The following is a 14,233-nucleotide window of genomic DNA, read 5'->3' on the forward strand; positions in this document are numbered from 1 at the left end:
CACCCACGTACGTGTATACGTGCTGTACTCGAGCATGTGTATGCTTACACACACCCAGATAGACCCAGTAGCGGGAGGTGCCCAGGAAACTGGGATGAAAGGGGTTAACAGGGAAGGACTGGCTATCTCTCTGTGCTGTGATTTCCTCAGACTCCCTCAGAGACCCAGGTGTCCCGGGTGCCCCCCCCCCAATACTGGGCCTGGGGCCAGTTGCAGTTCTTGGCTGTCACGTGCTTTCCCGACTTAGCTGGGCCAGGGGAGGAGCAAGGTCCAGAGTCAAATATGCTCCAAGCCCGAGGTTGACCAGAAGGGAGCAGGCAGACAGACGGGTCTGATCCCTCTGGGGTGCTCCAGCCATGAGGCTCCTCCTGGGGCTGATCTGGGCATCTGGCTTCTTCGCCTTGTCTCTGCAGAAGCCCAGGTCCTGGAGGCAGGATGCTGGGTGCTTGAGCAGGGCCAGGGTTGGCGAGCGGACAGCAGGCGCAGGGGGACCTGATTCAGGAGCCAGGGGTAGAGGGGCCCTAGTGGAGGCTGGCTGCTGACCCTCGCCTGTTCTTCCCAGGTTGCTCCTGTTTTCTCCTTCTGTGGTTCACCTAGGGGTCCCCCTGTCGGTGGTGGTGCAGCTCCAGGATGCTCCTCCCGGGCAGGTAGTGACAGGATCAGTGTTCCTGAGAAACCCGTCCAACCATCGTCACCTCTGTTCTGCGGAGGTGGATTTCACCCTCAACTCAGAGAAAGACTTCATACTTCTCAGCCTCCCGGTAACTGGCCACGACGCCCTCTTGTTTCTGCCCAGCATCTCCTACTCTGTTCTCCTCTGTCTTCTTGTAAATGTCTTTGTCTTCTCACTGGCCCCTCTCTCCTTCTCCCACCTAGTCATCTTCCCTGTTTCTGTCTCAGTCTCTCTTTTTCCTTCTGCTCTGTCTCTGACCTGCTCCCTCTCCTGTTCCCTTTTGTGACAGATCTCCCTGAAGGATGCGAAGGACTGTGGCCTCCATCTCCTCCGCAGAGCCCCCGAGGTGCAGCTGGTGGTCCAGTCGTCATGGCTGAAGAACTATCTGTCCAAGCAGACTGACAGGCAGGGTGTCAACCTGTTCTTCTCCTCTCGCCGGGGCCACCTCTTTCTGCAGACTGACCAGCCCGTTTATAACCCTGGCCAGCGCGGTGAGTCTCGGCCCTGGGGCCTCCACCTTTCACTCCTTCCCAGCCCCCTGAGTGAGAGCACCGGGAAGGTGCCCCACAGGAAGGCTGCTTTGCAAATCTTTGTTCTCCTCCTCATCACTCCCTGGAAGGGGTGGGGGGCCCAGGGCCCACCCTCCGTTGGCACGTGGCGTCCCGCTCACCTCCTCGCCCTCCATTTCCAGTTCGGTACCGAGTCTTTGCTCTGGATCAAAAGATGCGCCCATCCACTGATACCCTCACAGTCATGGTGGAGGTGAGTTCCCTACCTCTGACCTTCCTGACTGGCCAGGGCTGCTGCTCTGCCCTTCCATCGTGACGACTTCTACCCCCATCGCAGAACTCTTGTGGCCTCCACGTGCGGAAGAAGGAGGTGTATGCTCCCACCTCCATCTTCCAGGATGACTTTGTGATCCCAGACATCTCAGAGTAAGTGCTCCCCACCTAGGGCTTGCCCCCACCTACGCGCTGTTCCCTTGGCTTTCCACCTCCAGCACTTAGCCATCCCAAGCTCCCATCAGCCCCTGGTTCACCCCTGAGGTCCTCTTCCTAGGGAGCCAGGCCACTGGCTCTCCATGGGCCTCTTGTACACATGGGCTGAGTCTCTCCCTTGTTGTCCTCAGGCCAGGGACTTGGAAGATCTCAGCCCGATTCTCAGATAGCCTGGATTCCAACAGCAGCACCCAGTTTGAGGTGAAGAAATATGGTGAGAGCTGGAGACTCCAGGGACAAGCAGCTCCTTTCCTGCAGGGAATAAGGGGTGGGAGGAGAGAGGGTGGGGGCAAGGCAGGGGCAGGGAGATGTGGCTGCCACAGCGCAGAGGGGCAGGGAATCTTTAAAGGGCCCTTTCACAAGAGTCTGACCCTCCCTTTGCCCTGGGTCAGTCCTTCCCAACTTTGAGGTGAAGATCATTCCTGAAAAGCCCTACATCCTGACAGCGCCTGGCTTTCTCAGTGAAATCCAAGTAGACATCCAGGCCAGGTAACTGCCCCCAACCCCCAGGCTGGGCCCTGCTCCCAGGGCTCCGCATTCAGTGTGAACATGCCATGGAACCCCACTCCCCTCTCTTGCCCCAGCCCTCCTCCCTCCCAGACCATTCCATTCTTTCCTCCGGCCCTTAGCCCACCCTCTTCCGAATCTCTCTGCCACGGCAGGTACATCTATGGGAAGCCAGTGCAGGGGGTGGCATATGTGCGCTTTGGGCTCCTGGGAGAGGACGGTGAAAAGACTTTCCTTCGGGGGCTGGAGCATCAGAGCAAGGTAGGAAGGAGGGAGGGGATGCATGCGGTAGGTGAGGAGAGGGAGGGAGGGTGAGGATGTGAGGCTGAAGACTCAAGGTCTCTTCTCATCCCATGTCCTGTCTTCTTTGCCCCAGCTGATAGATGGCCAGTGTCGCATTTCCCTCTCAAAGGCTGAGGTTCAGGGTGCGCTGGAGAAGCTGAGTATTAATATTAATGACCTCCCAGGGCAGCGCCTCTATGTGGCAGCCTCCATCATTGAGTCACCAGGTGAGTGGCTTCCCCTGGTTATAAGCCCAGACCCTCGCCTCTGACCTCTGAGCTGACCCTCTGTTCTCCAGCACTGACACCGCCTTCTTCCCCTCATCTGGGACCCAAAGCCAGGAAAGACCCAGGAGACTATCTCTCTCCAACTGCATTTCTGGGTGGTTTCTGGGGAAGGGGTACCTTCCTCCCATCTCAATTTATTTTTTTTTTTTACCCAAACATCCATCCATCCACCCATCCATCCAATCATCCATCCATCCATCCATCAGACACATGTTACATACCATCTGTGTGCTGGGCCCTGTGTTGGCCTCGGCAAACGTAGAGACCAACAGGAGGTGGCCTGTCCCCTGAAGTGTTCAGTCTTGTGGGTGGGAAACACTCGAGCAGCCTCCCGCTGGCTCTTCTTCCCCTGTCTTCTTGGGTCTCTGTCCTCCACCTCCCTCCACCCTGTGTCTTGCAGGAGGGGAGATGGAGGAGGCAGAGCTCACATCCTGGCGTTTTGTGTCATCTCCCTTCTCCTTGGATCTGAGCAAAACCAAGCGACACCTTGTGCCTGGGGCCCCCTTTCTGCTCCAGGTTTCTTCTGGAAGGGGGAGGATGGGCGGTGGAGGGAGGGGGTGGTCAGGAGGACACAGGGTCTCACTGCCCACTCTTTCCCCTGCCCCTCCCGCACCTACCTAGGCCCTGGTCCGCAACATATCAGGCTCCCCAGCCCTTGGCATTCCCGTCAAAGTTTCTGCCAAGTTGTCTTCTGGATCTTCTTCTAAAAACCAGGACTTTCAACAAAACACCGACAGGAGCGGCCAAGTCATTGTTCCCATTGCTGTCTCCCCAACCACCTCAGAAGTGCAGCTCTTGGTAGGACTCCTCCTCACGGGAGAGGGAGGAGAAGGAGAGAGGGTTCCCGAGCTGAGAGGAGATGTTGGGTACCTGAGTCTTTGCCACTGACCCTGCCACCCTGGCCCCCTCTTCAGGTGTCTGCAGGCTCCACCCACCCCATCACAGGCAGGCTCACCGTGAGAGCCCCTTCGTCACGAAGCTCCGGGTTTCTGTCCATTGAGCAGCTGAATCCTCAACCCCCTAAAGTCGGGGACACCATTAACCTAAACCTGCGAGCCGTGGGCATCAGTGGGAACAGCTTCTCTCATTTCTACTACATGGTGTGCATGCGCTGGGTTGTAGCAGAGGATGGGTGCAGGAGGGTCTCAGGCAGGAAAGGACCCTTGGGGTCGGGTAGCAGTTTCAGGGCTGAGGATGTGCAGTGAAGAAGACCCCACTCTTGCCCCAGATCCTGTCCCAGGGCCAGATCGTGTCTGTGCATCGAGAGCCCAGGAGGACACTGACCTCCGTCTCCGTATTTGTGGACCATCACCTGGCACCCTCCTTCCACCTGGTGGCCTTCTACTATCATGGGGGCCTCCCGGTGGCCAATTCCCTGCGAGTGGACGTTCAGGCTGGGGACTGTGAGGGCAAGGTAACTGGCATTGGGAGAGACAGCATGCATGTGTATATTGGGGGGAGGTTAAGAGAGAAAGAAGACAGGGTGATTGCAAACAAGGTGTGGGTCTAGTTTGGGGTGCACTGGGGAAGCACATGACTGAAATCTCTCTCTACTCTGACTGCCCTCTACCTCCTGCCTCTGCCAGCTGGAGCTGAACGTGGATGGTAGCAAGGAATACCGTCCTGGGGATACTATAAAGCTCCACCTGCAGACAGATTCTCCAGCCCTGGTGGCACTGGGAGCTGTGGACATGGCTCTGTATGCTGTGGGCGGCAAGTCCCAGAAACCCCTTGACATGGTCAAGGTTTGTCAAGCCCCTCTCCCTCATCCTCCATCCCCTCCATCCTCATTATCCTGCCGCTTTGAGCCCTGGGCCCAGCCCCTAGATCTCACTCATGGCTCCTCCCAGTCTTCCCGCAGGCCTTGGCCCCCGTGGACTCTATCCCCCTCTTTCGGATTTGTCCATACCCTGCCTTCTCACCTGGAGCTGAGTGGCCGACGTGTCCCACAGCCACACCTGTCTCTGCAACATCTCTGCCTTTTCTCACCAGGTCTTCGAAGCTATGAACAGCTATGACCTTGGCTGTGGTCCTGGGGGTGGGGACAGTGCCCTTCAGGTGTTTGAGGCAGCTGGTCTGGCCTTTTCTGATGGAGACCAATTGACCTCTACCAGAAAGAGTGAGCACAGAGGAGGAGGGGACGTGGGTGGTGGGAAGATGGGGAGGAAGTGGGGCTGGAGGGGGTAAGACAGGAAGAGGAGGGGTGAGAAGGGCTGGGCTGGGAGAGGGAGCAAGGAGAGAGGGTGGGAGGCCACATAACCCCCACGGCTGGCTGCAGTCCTTCTCTCTACCAGGTCTGAGCTGTCCCAAGGAGACAAAAACCCGGAAAAAGAGAAACGTGAACTTCCAAAAGGCAATTCAGGAGAAGCGTGAGTTGTGGGTGCCTGTGAAACCCTCTACTTGGGCCCCAGGATCAGGGTGGGGTTTGGCCTGTCGGCTCCTTGGCTTCTGGGCAAGCCAGTACCTGGTGCTCAGGGCCAGAGACCCAAGTCCCAAGGTTGAAGGTGAGCAGGCGGGAGGCACTCTCCTTCGGCCTCTCTGGAGTTCCTGGTCCCTCAGGGTGAGTCCTTGTGCATCTTGAGGTCAGGCTGGGAGATGAGGCATGTCTCCTTTTTGTTCCCTCCTGCTCACCCTCATCTGGCCCCACAGTGGGCCAGTACGCTTCCCCCATGGCCAAGCGCTGCTGCCAGGATGGGCTGACGCGACTGCCCATGGCACGCACCTGTGAGCAGCGGGTGGCTCGTGTGAAGCAGCCGGACTGCCGGGAGCCCTTCCTGTCCTGCTGCCAGTTTGCTGAGGGCCTGCGCAAGAAGCTCCAGTCCAAGGACCAGGCGGGCCTTGCCCGAGGTGAGGGGCTGGATAGGGCCAGAGGACTGGCAGGGGCAGCTGGAGGGGCAGAACAGCCCCTCCTCATTGCCCTCCACTGTGGTCCCCCAGCCATGGAGATCCTGCAGGAGGAGGAACTGATCGATGAAGATGACATCCCCGTGCGCAGCTTCTTCCCTGAGAACTGGCTCTGGAGAGTGGAGACAGTAGACCGCTCCTTCCAGTGAGAGCGTGTGGTGGGCCTGGCCTTGTCTCTGGGAGGTGTCTGGGATCAGCCCGGGGCGTGACAGAGTGTGTCATCTTTCCCACTGCAGATTGGCACGGCCGCTCCCTGACTCTCTGACCACGTGGGAGATCCATGGCGTGAGCCTGTCTAAAAGCACAGGTGCAGTCACCCTGTGGGGGCCTATGGCCTTCCTCTGCCATGCCACCTTGACAAGGCTCCCTTTGCTCTTGGTATGGGATGGTGGGGCAGAGACACGAAGTCGGCACGCCATGCACCAGGCCCGAGAAGCCAGAGAGTAGGGACAGGACGGGGCGGAGCTAGGACCCCGATGCTGTGATGCCCCCAGGCCTCTCATATCTGCCCCCTCCATCCATCAGGCTTGTGTGTGGCTACTCCTGCCCGGGTCCGAGTATTCCGGGAATTCCACTTGCACCTCCGCCTGCCTGTCTCTGTTCGCCGCTTTGAGCAGCTTGAACTGCGGCCTGTCCTCTACAACTATCTGGATGCAGATATGACCGTGAGGCCCCTTGGGAGCCTGAGCGTTCGGAGGTAGGGGGTAGGCAGGTGAGGGGTGGGGAGCCTAACTGGGCTGGGGCTCTGGCCCTCCCCATCTTTCTGTCCCCAGGTGAGCGTCCACGTGTCCCCAGTGGAGGGGCTGTGCCTGGCTGGGGGCGGAGGGCTAGCCCAGCAGGTGCTGGTGCCTGCGGGCTCTGCCCGGCCCGTGGGCTTCTCTGTGGTACCCACAGCGGCTGCAGCTGTGCCCGTTAAGGTGGTGGCCCGAGGATCCTTGGAGTTCCCTGTGGGGGACGCAGTATCTAAGGTTCTACAAATTGAGGTGAATGGAACACCCCTGAATCTTAGGTCCCCAGGCTCCCAGAATTAACCCCCACAACCCTGAGCCCCTCTCTACTGGCCAGACCAGAGACCCAAATCCGATGCTCTGGTCTGTTTGCGTCTTCTATAATTCTGATCCGACTCTGCCCCTGAAGTTCAAACTCCAAGTCCTGAGGAGTCTGCATTGGGAGGGGCAGGCTGTGGTCCTGTGTGATCTCTCACAGCTGTGTTTCCCCTGAGACAGAAGGAAGGGGCCATTCACAGGGAGGAGATGGTCTATGAACTCAACCCCCTGGGTGAGTGACCCCCACCCCCAGCCATCAGTGTCCTAAGAGGGTTGTAGGTGGCAGGGGATGTAGACAGCAGGACAGATTACCAACTTCTGTCATCTCCCCAGACCCCCGAGGCCGGACCTTGGAAATTCCTGGCAACTCTGATCCCAATATTATCCCTGATTCAGATTTCAGGAGCTTTGTCAGGGTCACAGGTGAGAGTGTCCTCCCGTCCCTTCCCAGTGGCCCCCCCTTGGAGTCATGTGAAACCTATAGACCTGTTTGATCCCATGACACCATGATCCTCTGACCCTGGGTCCCCCGACCTGCTCTCTGATCCTTAACCCTTTCCCTCCCCTATAGCCTCAGATGCATTGGACACTTTGGGCTCTGAGGGGGCCTTGTCACCAGGAGGCCTGGCCTCCCTCCTGAGGCTTCCCCAGGGCTGCGGGGAACAAACCATGGTCCTCTTGGCTCCAACATTGGCTGCTTCCCGCTACCTGGACAAGACAGAGCAATGGAGCAAGTTGCCCCCTGAGACCAAGGACCGCGCTGTGGACCTGATCCAGAAAGGTTCTGGGCGCAGTAGCAAGCAGGAACTGGGGCCAGGAGAGGGCAATTAATGGAGGCTAGGCAGCCCAGGTGGCTGGAAGGGGGAAGAGAGAGGGTGCCCAATGGAAATGGGGAGCACGGCATCGGGCACAAATAGTGGGAGAGTCAGTGTCACCTCAGTAGCCACCTCTTCTCTCCAAGGCTACACGCGGATCCAGGAGTTTCGGAAAACAGATGGTTCCTATGGGGCTTGGTTAAAACGGGACAGCAGCACCTGGTGAGGTTGGGAGAGAGGTTCTGGGTTTCCGAAAGGGTCCGGGGCTGGTGGGGGCAGAGCCAGGTACAGTGGGAGGGTAAATTACCAGGTGCCTGGGGGAGTGGGGCCATGTCCCCTGTAGAAACCAGTCTCTATCCCCAGCCATTCCTTTCTCCCCTCTAGGCTCACAGCCTTTGTGCTGAAGGTACTAAGTTTGGCCCAGGAACAGGTGGGCGGCTCACCTGAAAAGCTGCAGGAGACAGCCGAGTGGCTGCTGTCGCAGCAGCAGGATGACGGGTCATTCCAGGACCCCTGTCCAGTTATCCACAGGGAAATGCAGGTGTGGGGCTGGGAGGCTGGGCCAAGGAGCACAGGTGGGAAGAGCCTCCCAGCTCCTGACCCTCCTGGTTGACGTCTTCTCTTCCCCCCACTTCAACTAGGGGGGCTTAGTGGGAAACGATGAGACCGTGGCGCTCACAGCCTTTGTGGTCATCGCCCTTCAGCATGGGCTGGCTGTCTTCCAGGACAGGAATTCAGAGCAGTGGAGGAGAGTGGTAAGACACCCGTGCGTCTGCCCTTCGCGGGTCTCCTTTCTCCTCAGGAACCCAGGTGTCCAGCCCCGAGACCTTCCTCCCCACTTTCTTCTAGGAAAACTCCATCTCCAGAGCAAACACATTCTTGGGAGCAAAAGTAAGTAGTGGGCTCCTGGGCACCCACGCAGCCGCCATCTCAGCCTACGCCCTGTCGCTGACCAAGGCCCCTGAGGACCTGCGGGATGTTGCCCACAACAACCTCATGGCCATGGCCCAGGAGACTGGTGGTGAGGGAGCCTGGGGCTCGGGGGACCTTGGGAACCTTGAGTGTGCCCACAGGGGGAAATTGAATGAAGGAAGGCCCCCAGATGGAATCAGGGCACGAGCAGGGATGACTGGGGTAGAATCAGGAGAGGCTGACAGGGAGCGTCAACAGCCAGGCAACTAGCATCCTCCCCCTGTTCACCTGTGGTTCTCCTTTCACTCCCAGATAACCTGTACTGGGGCTCAGTCATCAATTCTCACAGCAACGTCCTGTCACCCACCCTGGCTCCTCGCAGCCCAGCAGACCCCATGCCCCAGGCCCCAGCCCTGTGGATTGAAACCACAGCCTATGGCCTGCTGCACCTGCTGCTTCGGGAGGGCAAGGCTGAGATGGCCGACCATGCTGCGTCCTGGCTGACCCGCCAGGGCAGCTTCCGAGGGGGATTCCGCAGCACCCAGGTAGAGGCTGCCCTGGGGCTCTGAGGGATGGGTGGTTCTGAGACCAAGTGCCTGAGTCCTGGCCCAACATCCCCAGGACACGGTGATCGCCCTGGATGCCCTGTCTGCATACTGGATCGCTTCCCACACCCCTGAGGAGCAGGGGCTCAATGTGACTCTCAGCTCCATGGGCCGCAGTGGGTTCAAGTCCCACACATTGCAGCTGACCAACCACCAAGTTCAGGGACTGGAGGAGGAGCTGCAGGTGAACCCTTCCCTCACCTGGGTTTCCAGGACACCTGGGCCTACCTCAGCCAGGCCAGAAGCCATCCCTGGGCCCCGCCCCCATAGAATCCCCAGGGCACCTCTTTCTGATATCTTTGCTGGAAGTCTTACTGGCTGTGTGAACTTGAGAAAGTCACCAAGCCTCTGCGCTTCCTTTTTCTCGTCTGAAAATGATGCATGCAAAGTCTACCCCACAGGGGTTTTAGGAGGCAGCAGTGAGAGAATGCATGTGAAAGTGGAAACTTTGTGGAAATGTGAGATGGGGAGCAGAGGTGGGGTCGTTTTTCGGGAGGAGGTAAATTAGAGCAACAAACAGTGTGCCCTCTGACATCTCTTTCCCTTTTTTGTTTCTGAAAGTTTTCCTTGGGCAGCAAGATTAATGTGCAGGTGGGAGGAAACAGCAAAGGAACCTTGAAGGTGAGAGCTGGCTGGATGCCTGGAGCCAGCAGGATGAAGCTGGGGTCTTGAGTGGGAGACCTGTGGGCACGCCAGGGCTGGCATCCCCTGTGCTCTACCCTGGGCACTTCCCCACTACTCTGGTCTCCACTCTTTCTGGGCACCTGTTGTTCCCTTTACCCCCTCGGTGCTGATGCTCCAACACCTGGCACCTCAGTCCCAGCCTCCCTCCTGAGCTCCGGGTCCTTGTGTCCCACAGCACCTTAGACATGGTTGTGCCCTAAGCCCCTTCTTCCTCCTGCATCCCCTTGTCTGGTTGATGGTGTCCCTTCCCTGCAGGAGCCCGGCTGTCACCCCAGGGGCCATCTTAGTGCCCCTACTTCCCGAGCCCCTCATGACCCCAGTACCTCCTCCTCTGCTCCTACCCTAGCCCTGCCCACCCTCCCCAGACAGATCCACCCACCTGCACTGATCTCCTTGCCTTGAATGTGCTTCCCCTGCTTCTTGTCCCCCCTGACAAATTCATTGTCCTCCTTCAAGCCTCAGCTGGAAGCCTTTCCTGAACTTTCCATTCCAACCTCTTCTGTGCACTGTGTAGAATACTCGCCCCCAGGCCTGGTCCTTGCTTCCCACTCTCTCACCGTCTAACCCAACACCTGGGCCCATTCCCGGACTGGTCCGGGAAGGGGGTGAGAAGGGGCTGAAGGCCTCGGACTCCTTAGCTCAGGGAGGCCCCTTTGGTGTGGCTCTGGAGAGAGCTCTGTGGCCCCAAATGTCCTCTCTCCACCCCTTGCTGAGCCAGGTGCTTCGTACCTACAATGTCCTGAGCATGAAGAACACGACCTGCCAGGATCTTCAGATTGAAGTGACAGTCGTTGGCCACGTCGAGTACACGAGTGAGTGTTGAGGTCAGAGGCGGTGGATCCCTGAGAGGCTGGTGCCAGGACTGAGCCACGATGCTGTCCCCATGCAGTGGAGGCGAATGAAGACTACAAGGACTATGAGTATGAGGACCTGCCAGCCAGGGATGACCCAGCGGCCCATTCCCAGCCCATGATGCCCCTGCAGCTGTTTGACGGACGGAGGAACCGCCGCAGGAGGGAGGCACCCAAGGTGGCCGAGGAACAGGAATCTAGGGTGCAGTACACCGTGTGCATCTGGTGAGCTCTGGGGGTGGCCTGGGGCGCGTGGGGCACTGCTGGGCGGGGAGAGGGCAGGACCGAGGTTGGGCCAGGTGACTGCAACCTGGCACGGTTGGGACCCAGACAACAGGGTGCATCTCTCCACAGGCGGAATGGCAAGGTGGGGCTGTCGGGCATGGCCATTGCGGACATCACCCTCCTGAGTGGATTCTATGCCCTGCGGGCCGACCTGGAGAAGGTGTGGCCAGCTGCCCAGAGGGGCCCCTTGTGCCCTTGGGAGCCCTGCTCCATCCCCACAAGGCCCCCAGCTGCTGAGCCCGGTCATGCGCAGGGCCCAGGACTGCCTCCCTGTGACCGGCTCCCCTTCCCCACAGCTGACCTCCCTCTCTGACCAGTACGTGAGTCACTTTGAGACCACGGGGCCCCACGTCCTGCTGTACTTCGACTCGGTGAGCAGGGAGGATGACGGGAGGCACGCATGGCACTGGGTTTCCTGAGCTGGTGCTGAGGTTTCCCAGGAAGCAGCTGTACCTGCGGCTAGTGCTCTTAGAGAGAACTTGTGATGTGAGCAGGGAGATGGCGCAAGAGTGCCCCGGGGCAGTTAGGGGGGCACCGGGTAGGGGGGCCGGTGCCTGCCCGCGGGCAGGGCCAGTGCCAGTCAGCAGGGAAGAGCTTGAGAGTGAGCCTCTCGTAAAGCTGAATTCATTCAGTTTGAGGAGCTACTTTTGTTTTGTTCTCTTGTTGACCTTCCCGTTTTGTTTTTTTTTTTTTTAATATGAAAGTATATTTTGATTTTTAAAATGATAATGGTCCTAGATGAGTTGTTTTTGTTTTTTCGTGGCCTTATTTGGCTAAAACAGAGAGTTATCAACCCTCTGATGGCCCTCCAAAAATGGTTTTTGAACATTTTCTCTAACCTCTTGGAGAAAATGTGAAAAAGGCATGTTAACACTTAGCCAGGTGTTTGTGGATCAGGGAAGACCCTCCCTGCCCAGTGCATGCAGAGGGCACAGACCCTGTTAGCTTGAGAAGCCAGGCAGAGGAGTCTGGTTGAACACAGTGGAAAATGAGGAACCAGGAAGATTTCAAGGCAGGGAGCTAACTGCAGCTTAGGATGGAGACTAGCAGGGTACCAGGCTGGACTGGACTGGTGTGGGCATGAGAAGAAGTTTCTGGGCCTGAATATGTGTGGTGGGGTCACAGGGGCCGGGCAGAGTGGCAGCACCTGCCCTTAGGTTGCGGCAGACTAAGGGAGACCTTAGTTGTATCAGTGCCCAAGTGAGGCTGTCAAGAGGATAAGTGGGTGGGAGAATGGGGGAGGGGGCAGGCTGAGTGAATTTGGAGAATTTAATACAGCCTGTAAAAATCTTAATGCAAGAAGAAGGCTGAATGTTTGGTTCGGGAATCACCAGCCTGGGAAATTTTGGGGAGAACCAGGGAGCCATGTGACCTCCACGGGGGAGCGCAGAGGAGGGGAAGGCCGGCGGCTGAGACTGTGCCTCTGGGAGGGCGGAGGAGGAGGGAATGTCAGGAATGATCAGATCAGAAGCTGGGTGGTCGGGAAGCTAACCCTGAGCTTAGGAGAATGTGTCCATGATGTGAGACCCTGCAGAGGGGCCCGGGGCACTGGGGACTGGGATAAGAGCACCATGCAGGCAGTGAAGTCAGCAGAGACCTTGGGGAGCAGCTTTTAGAAATCCGGAGGCTGGAAGGTAACCAAGTGTGAAGGACACTGGAGCTGAGATAACAGGAACCAAACAGAGACAGGCCAAGGAAACACATCACAGCAGCCTGTGGGGCCCTGACCTCTCCTCCTCCCCACCTTCCCCTACAACGCCAGGTCCCCACCTCCCGGGAGTGTGTGGGCTTTGGAGCTGTGCAGGAGGTGCCCGTGGGGCTGGTACAGCCGGCCAGCGCCATCCTATATGACTACTACAACCCCGGTGAGCACTTCGGCAACACTCGGGAGGTTTGGAATAGGTGGCGGTGAAGGGTGACAGGGGAGTCCTGTGGCTCCATGGGACCGGGAGGCAGAGAAGGGGGCATGCACCCTAACTCTCCCCTCTGTGCTCTTCTCCAGAGCACAAATGTTCTGTGTTTTATGGGGCACCAACTAAGAGCAAACTCTTGTCCACGTTGTGCTCTGCCGACGTCTGCCAGTGTGCTGAGGGTGAGACCCAGGGCCTGGGGGCCGGGGTGGGAAGACGGTATGGTTGGGGTCGACACTCTCTCATCTGGGCCCCTGATTTCAGGGAAGTGCCCTCGACAGCGCCGGGCCCTGGAGCGGGGGCTGCAGGAGGTAGATGGTTACAGGATGAAGTTTGCCTGCTACTTTCCCCGCGTGGAGTATGGTCAGTCTTCCTGCCCCGGCCCCAGGCCCAGCCCTGGCCCTGGCCCATCCTAAGGGTCTCTCTGATTGTGCCTGCTCCTCTCAGGCCCCCGGGCAGCCTTTCTGCTCTGCACTGAGGGCAACTAACCTCCCCTCCCTTCTCCTGAACTCCCTCGTAGGCTTCCAGGTTAAGGTTCTCCGAGAAGATGGCAGAGCTGCTTTCCGCCTCTTTGAGATCAGCATCATCCAAGTCCTGCACTTCAGTAAGAAGGGGATGGATAAGTGGGCAGGGCTGTGGGGATACAGGGGAGCTTTGGGGCCTGGCCGCTTGGAATAGTGAAATTTCAGCCAAATCTGAGCTCAGATCACCTCAGCCTCTTAGAAGCTCTGGGCTTGTCCATAAATAGAAAAGCAGTCACACTTCCTTGCTGGGAGTGGTGGGTCAGATGAGAGGCTTGACAAAGAGGCAAAGCCCCTGTCCCGCACCTTCTCCTCCCCCGTGACAATGCTTGTGGATGTGATCCCCTCAGCCAAGGATGCCAAGGCCAAGGCTGGTCAGACCCGAAACTTCCTGGTTCGAGCCTCTTGCCGCCTTCGTTTGGAACCTGGGAAAGAATATTTGATCATGGGTCTGGACGGGAGCACCTATGACCTCAAGGGAGAGTGAGTTCTCTGGGCCCCTTGGTCTCTTGCTCTCCTCATACCTCACGCCGAACCCGTGCCCCCTCTGAAGCGAGGTGCCTCTCATGCTCTGCCACCTGAGCATTGCCCTGCCCCCTACTGACTGCCCCTTTGCCCCTACAGCCCCCAGTACCTGCTGGACTCGAACAGCTGGATCGAGGAGATGCCCTCAGAGCGCCTGTGCCGGAGCAGCCGCCAACGGGCAGCCTGTGCCCAGCTCAACGACTTCATCAATGAGTACAGCACCCAGGGCTGCCAGGTGTAGCAGCTGCCCTCCCGCCTGCCCCGGGAGGAGCCTGAGCCAGGGAAAGCTCACGCCTGGATGGGTGCTGTGCCCAGTCCCCTGAACATAGCCCCAGGCAGGACTGGGGACTCAATAAAGGCCTTTGGCAGCAAAGTGTCAGTGTGCCTCTCCAGGGCTGGGACCAGTGTCCCCACCGCCCCTTCCAGGT

At 58.5% G+C, this 14,233-nt stretch overlaps 1 protein-coding gene across 1 annotated transcript; it reads left to right on the forward strand.

The window, feature by feature from the left end:
- Positions 1 to 262: 262 nt before the first annotated feature.
- Positions 263 to 14,178, forward strand: LOC102521056 (complement C4). Its single transcript, XM_006178799.3, has 41 exons — positions 263 to 421; positions 563 to 761; positions 963 to 1,164; positions 1,365 to 1,435; positions 1,520 to 1,608; positions 1,803 to 1,885; positions 2,064 to 2,160; positions 2,334 to 2,439; positions 2,555 to 2,687; positions 3,148 to 3,263; positions 3,369 to 3,545; positions 3,662 to 3,847; positions 3,976 to 4,161; positions 4,334 to 4,492; positions 4,740 to 4,866; positions 5,042 to 5,116; positions 5,397 to 5,594; positions 5,685 to 5,796; positions 5,888 to 5,958; positions 6,177 to 6,316; positions 6,425 to 6,634; positions 6,878 to 6,929; positions 7,031 to 7,120; positions 7,269 to 7,478; positions 7,659 to 7,734; positions 7,897 to 8,053; positions 8,154 to 8,267; positions 8,362 to 8,533; positions 8,737 to 8,969; positions 9,046 to 9,213; positions 9,591 to 9,650; positions 10,432 to 10,525; positions 10,603 to 10,789; positions 10,919 to 11,009; positions 11,146 to 11,220; positions 12,612 to 12,714; positions 12,852 to 12,941; positions 13,024 to 13,122; positions 13,280 to 13,363; positions 13,631 to 13,763; positions 13,905 to 14,178. The coding sequence occupies exons 1-41, from the start codon at positions 357 to 359 to the stop codon at positions 14,044 to 14,046; spliced, it is 5,232 nt and encodes a 1,743-aa protein (XP_006178861.2). The 5' UTR covers positions 263 to 356; the 3' UTR covers positions 14,047 to 14,178.
- Positions 14,179 to 14,233: the final 55 nt, after the last annotated feature.

Source organism: Camelus ferus, chromosome 20, assembly GCF_009834535.1.
Source record: "Camelus ferus isolate YT-003-E chromosome 20, BCGSAC_Cfer_1.0, whole genome shotgun sequence".
In the NCBI taxonomy this organism is placed as follows: domain Eukaryota; kingdom Metazoa; phylum Chordata; class Mammalia; order Artiodactyla; family Camelidae; genus Camelus; species Camelus ferus.

Excerpts from the sequence above, each read along its gene's own strand:
- LOC102521056 (XM_006178799.3), top strand. The coding sequence starts at position 357 with ATGAGGCTCCTCCTGGGGCTGATCTGGGCATCTGGCTTCTTCGCCTTG. Across the intron at positions 7,479-7,658 it reads TGTGGACCTGATCCAGAAAG|GCTACACGCGGATCCAGGAG; the intron begins GTTCTGGGCGCA and ends CTTCTCTCCAAG. Across the intron at positions 9,651-10,431 it reads ACAGCAAAGGAACCTTGAAG|GTGCTTCGTACCTACAATGT; the intron begins GTGAGAGCTGGC and ends TTGCTGAGCCAG.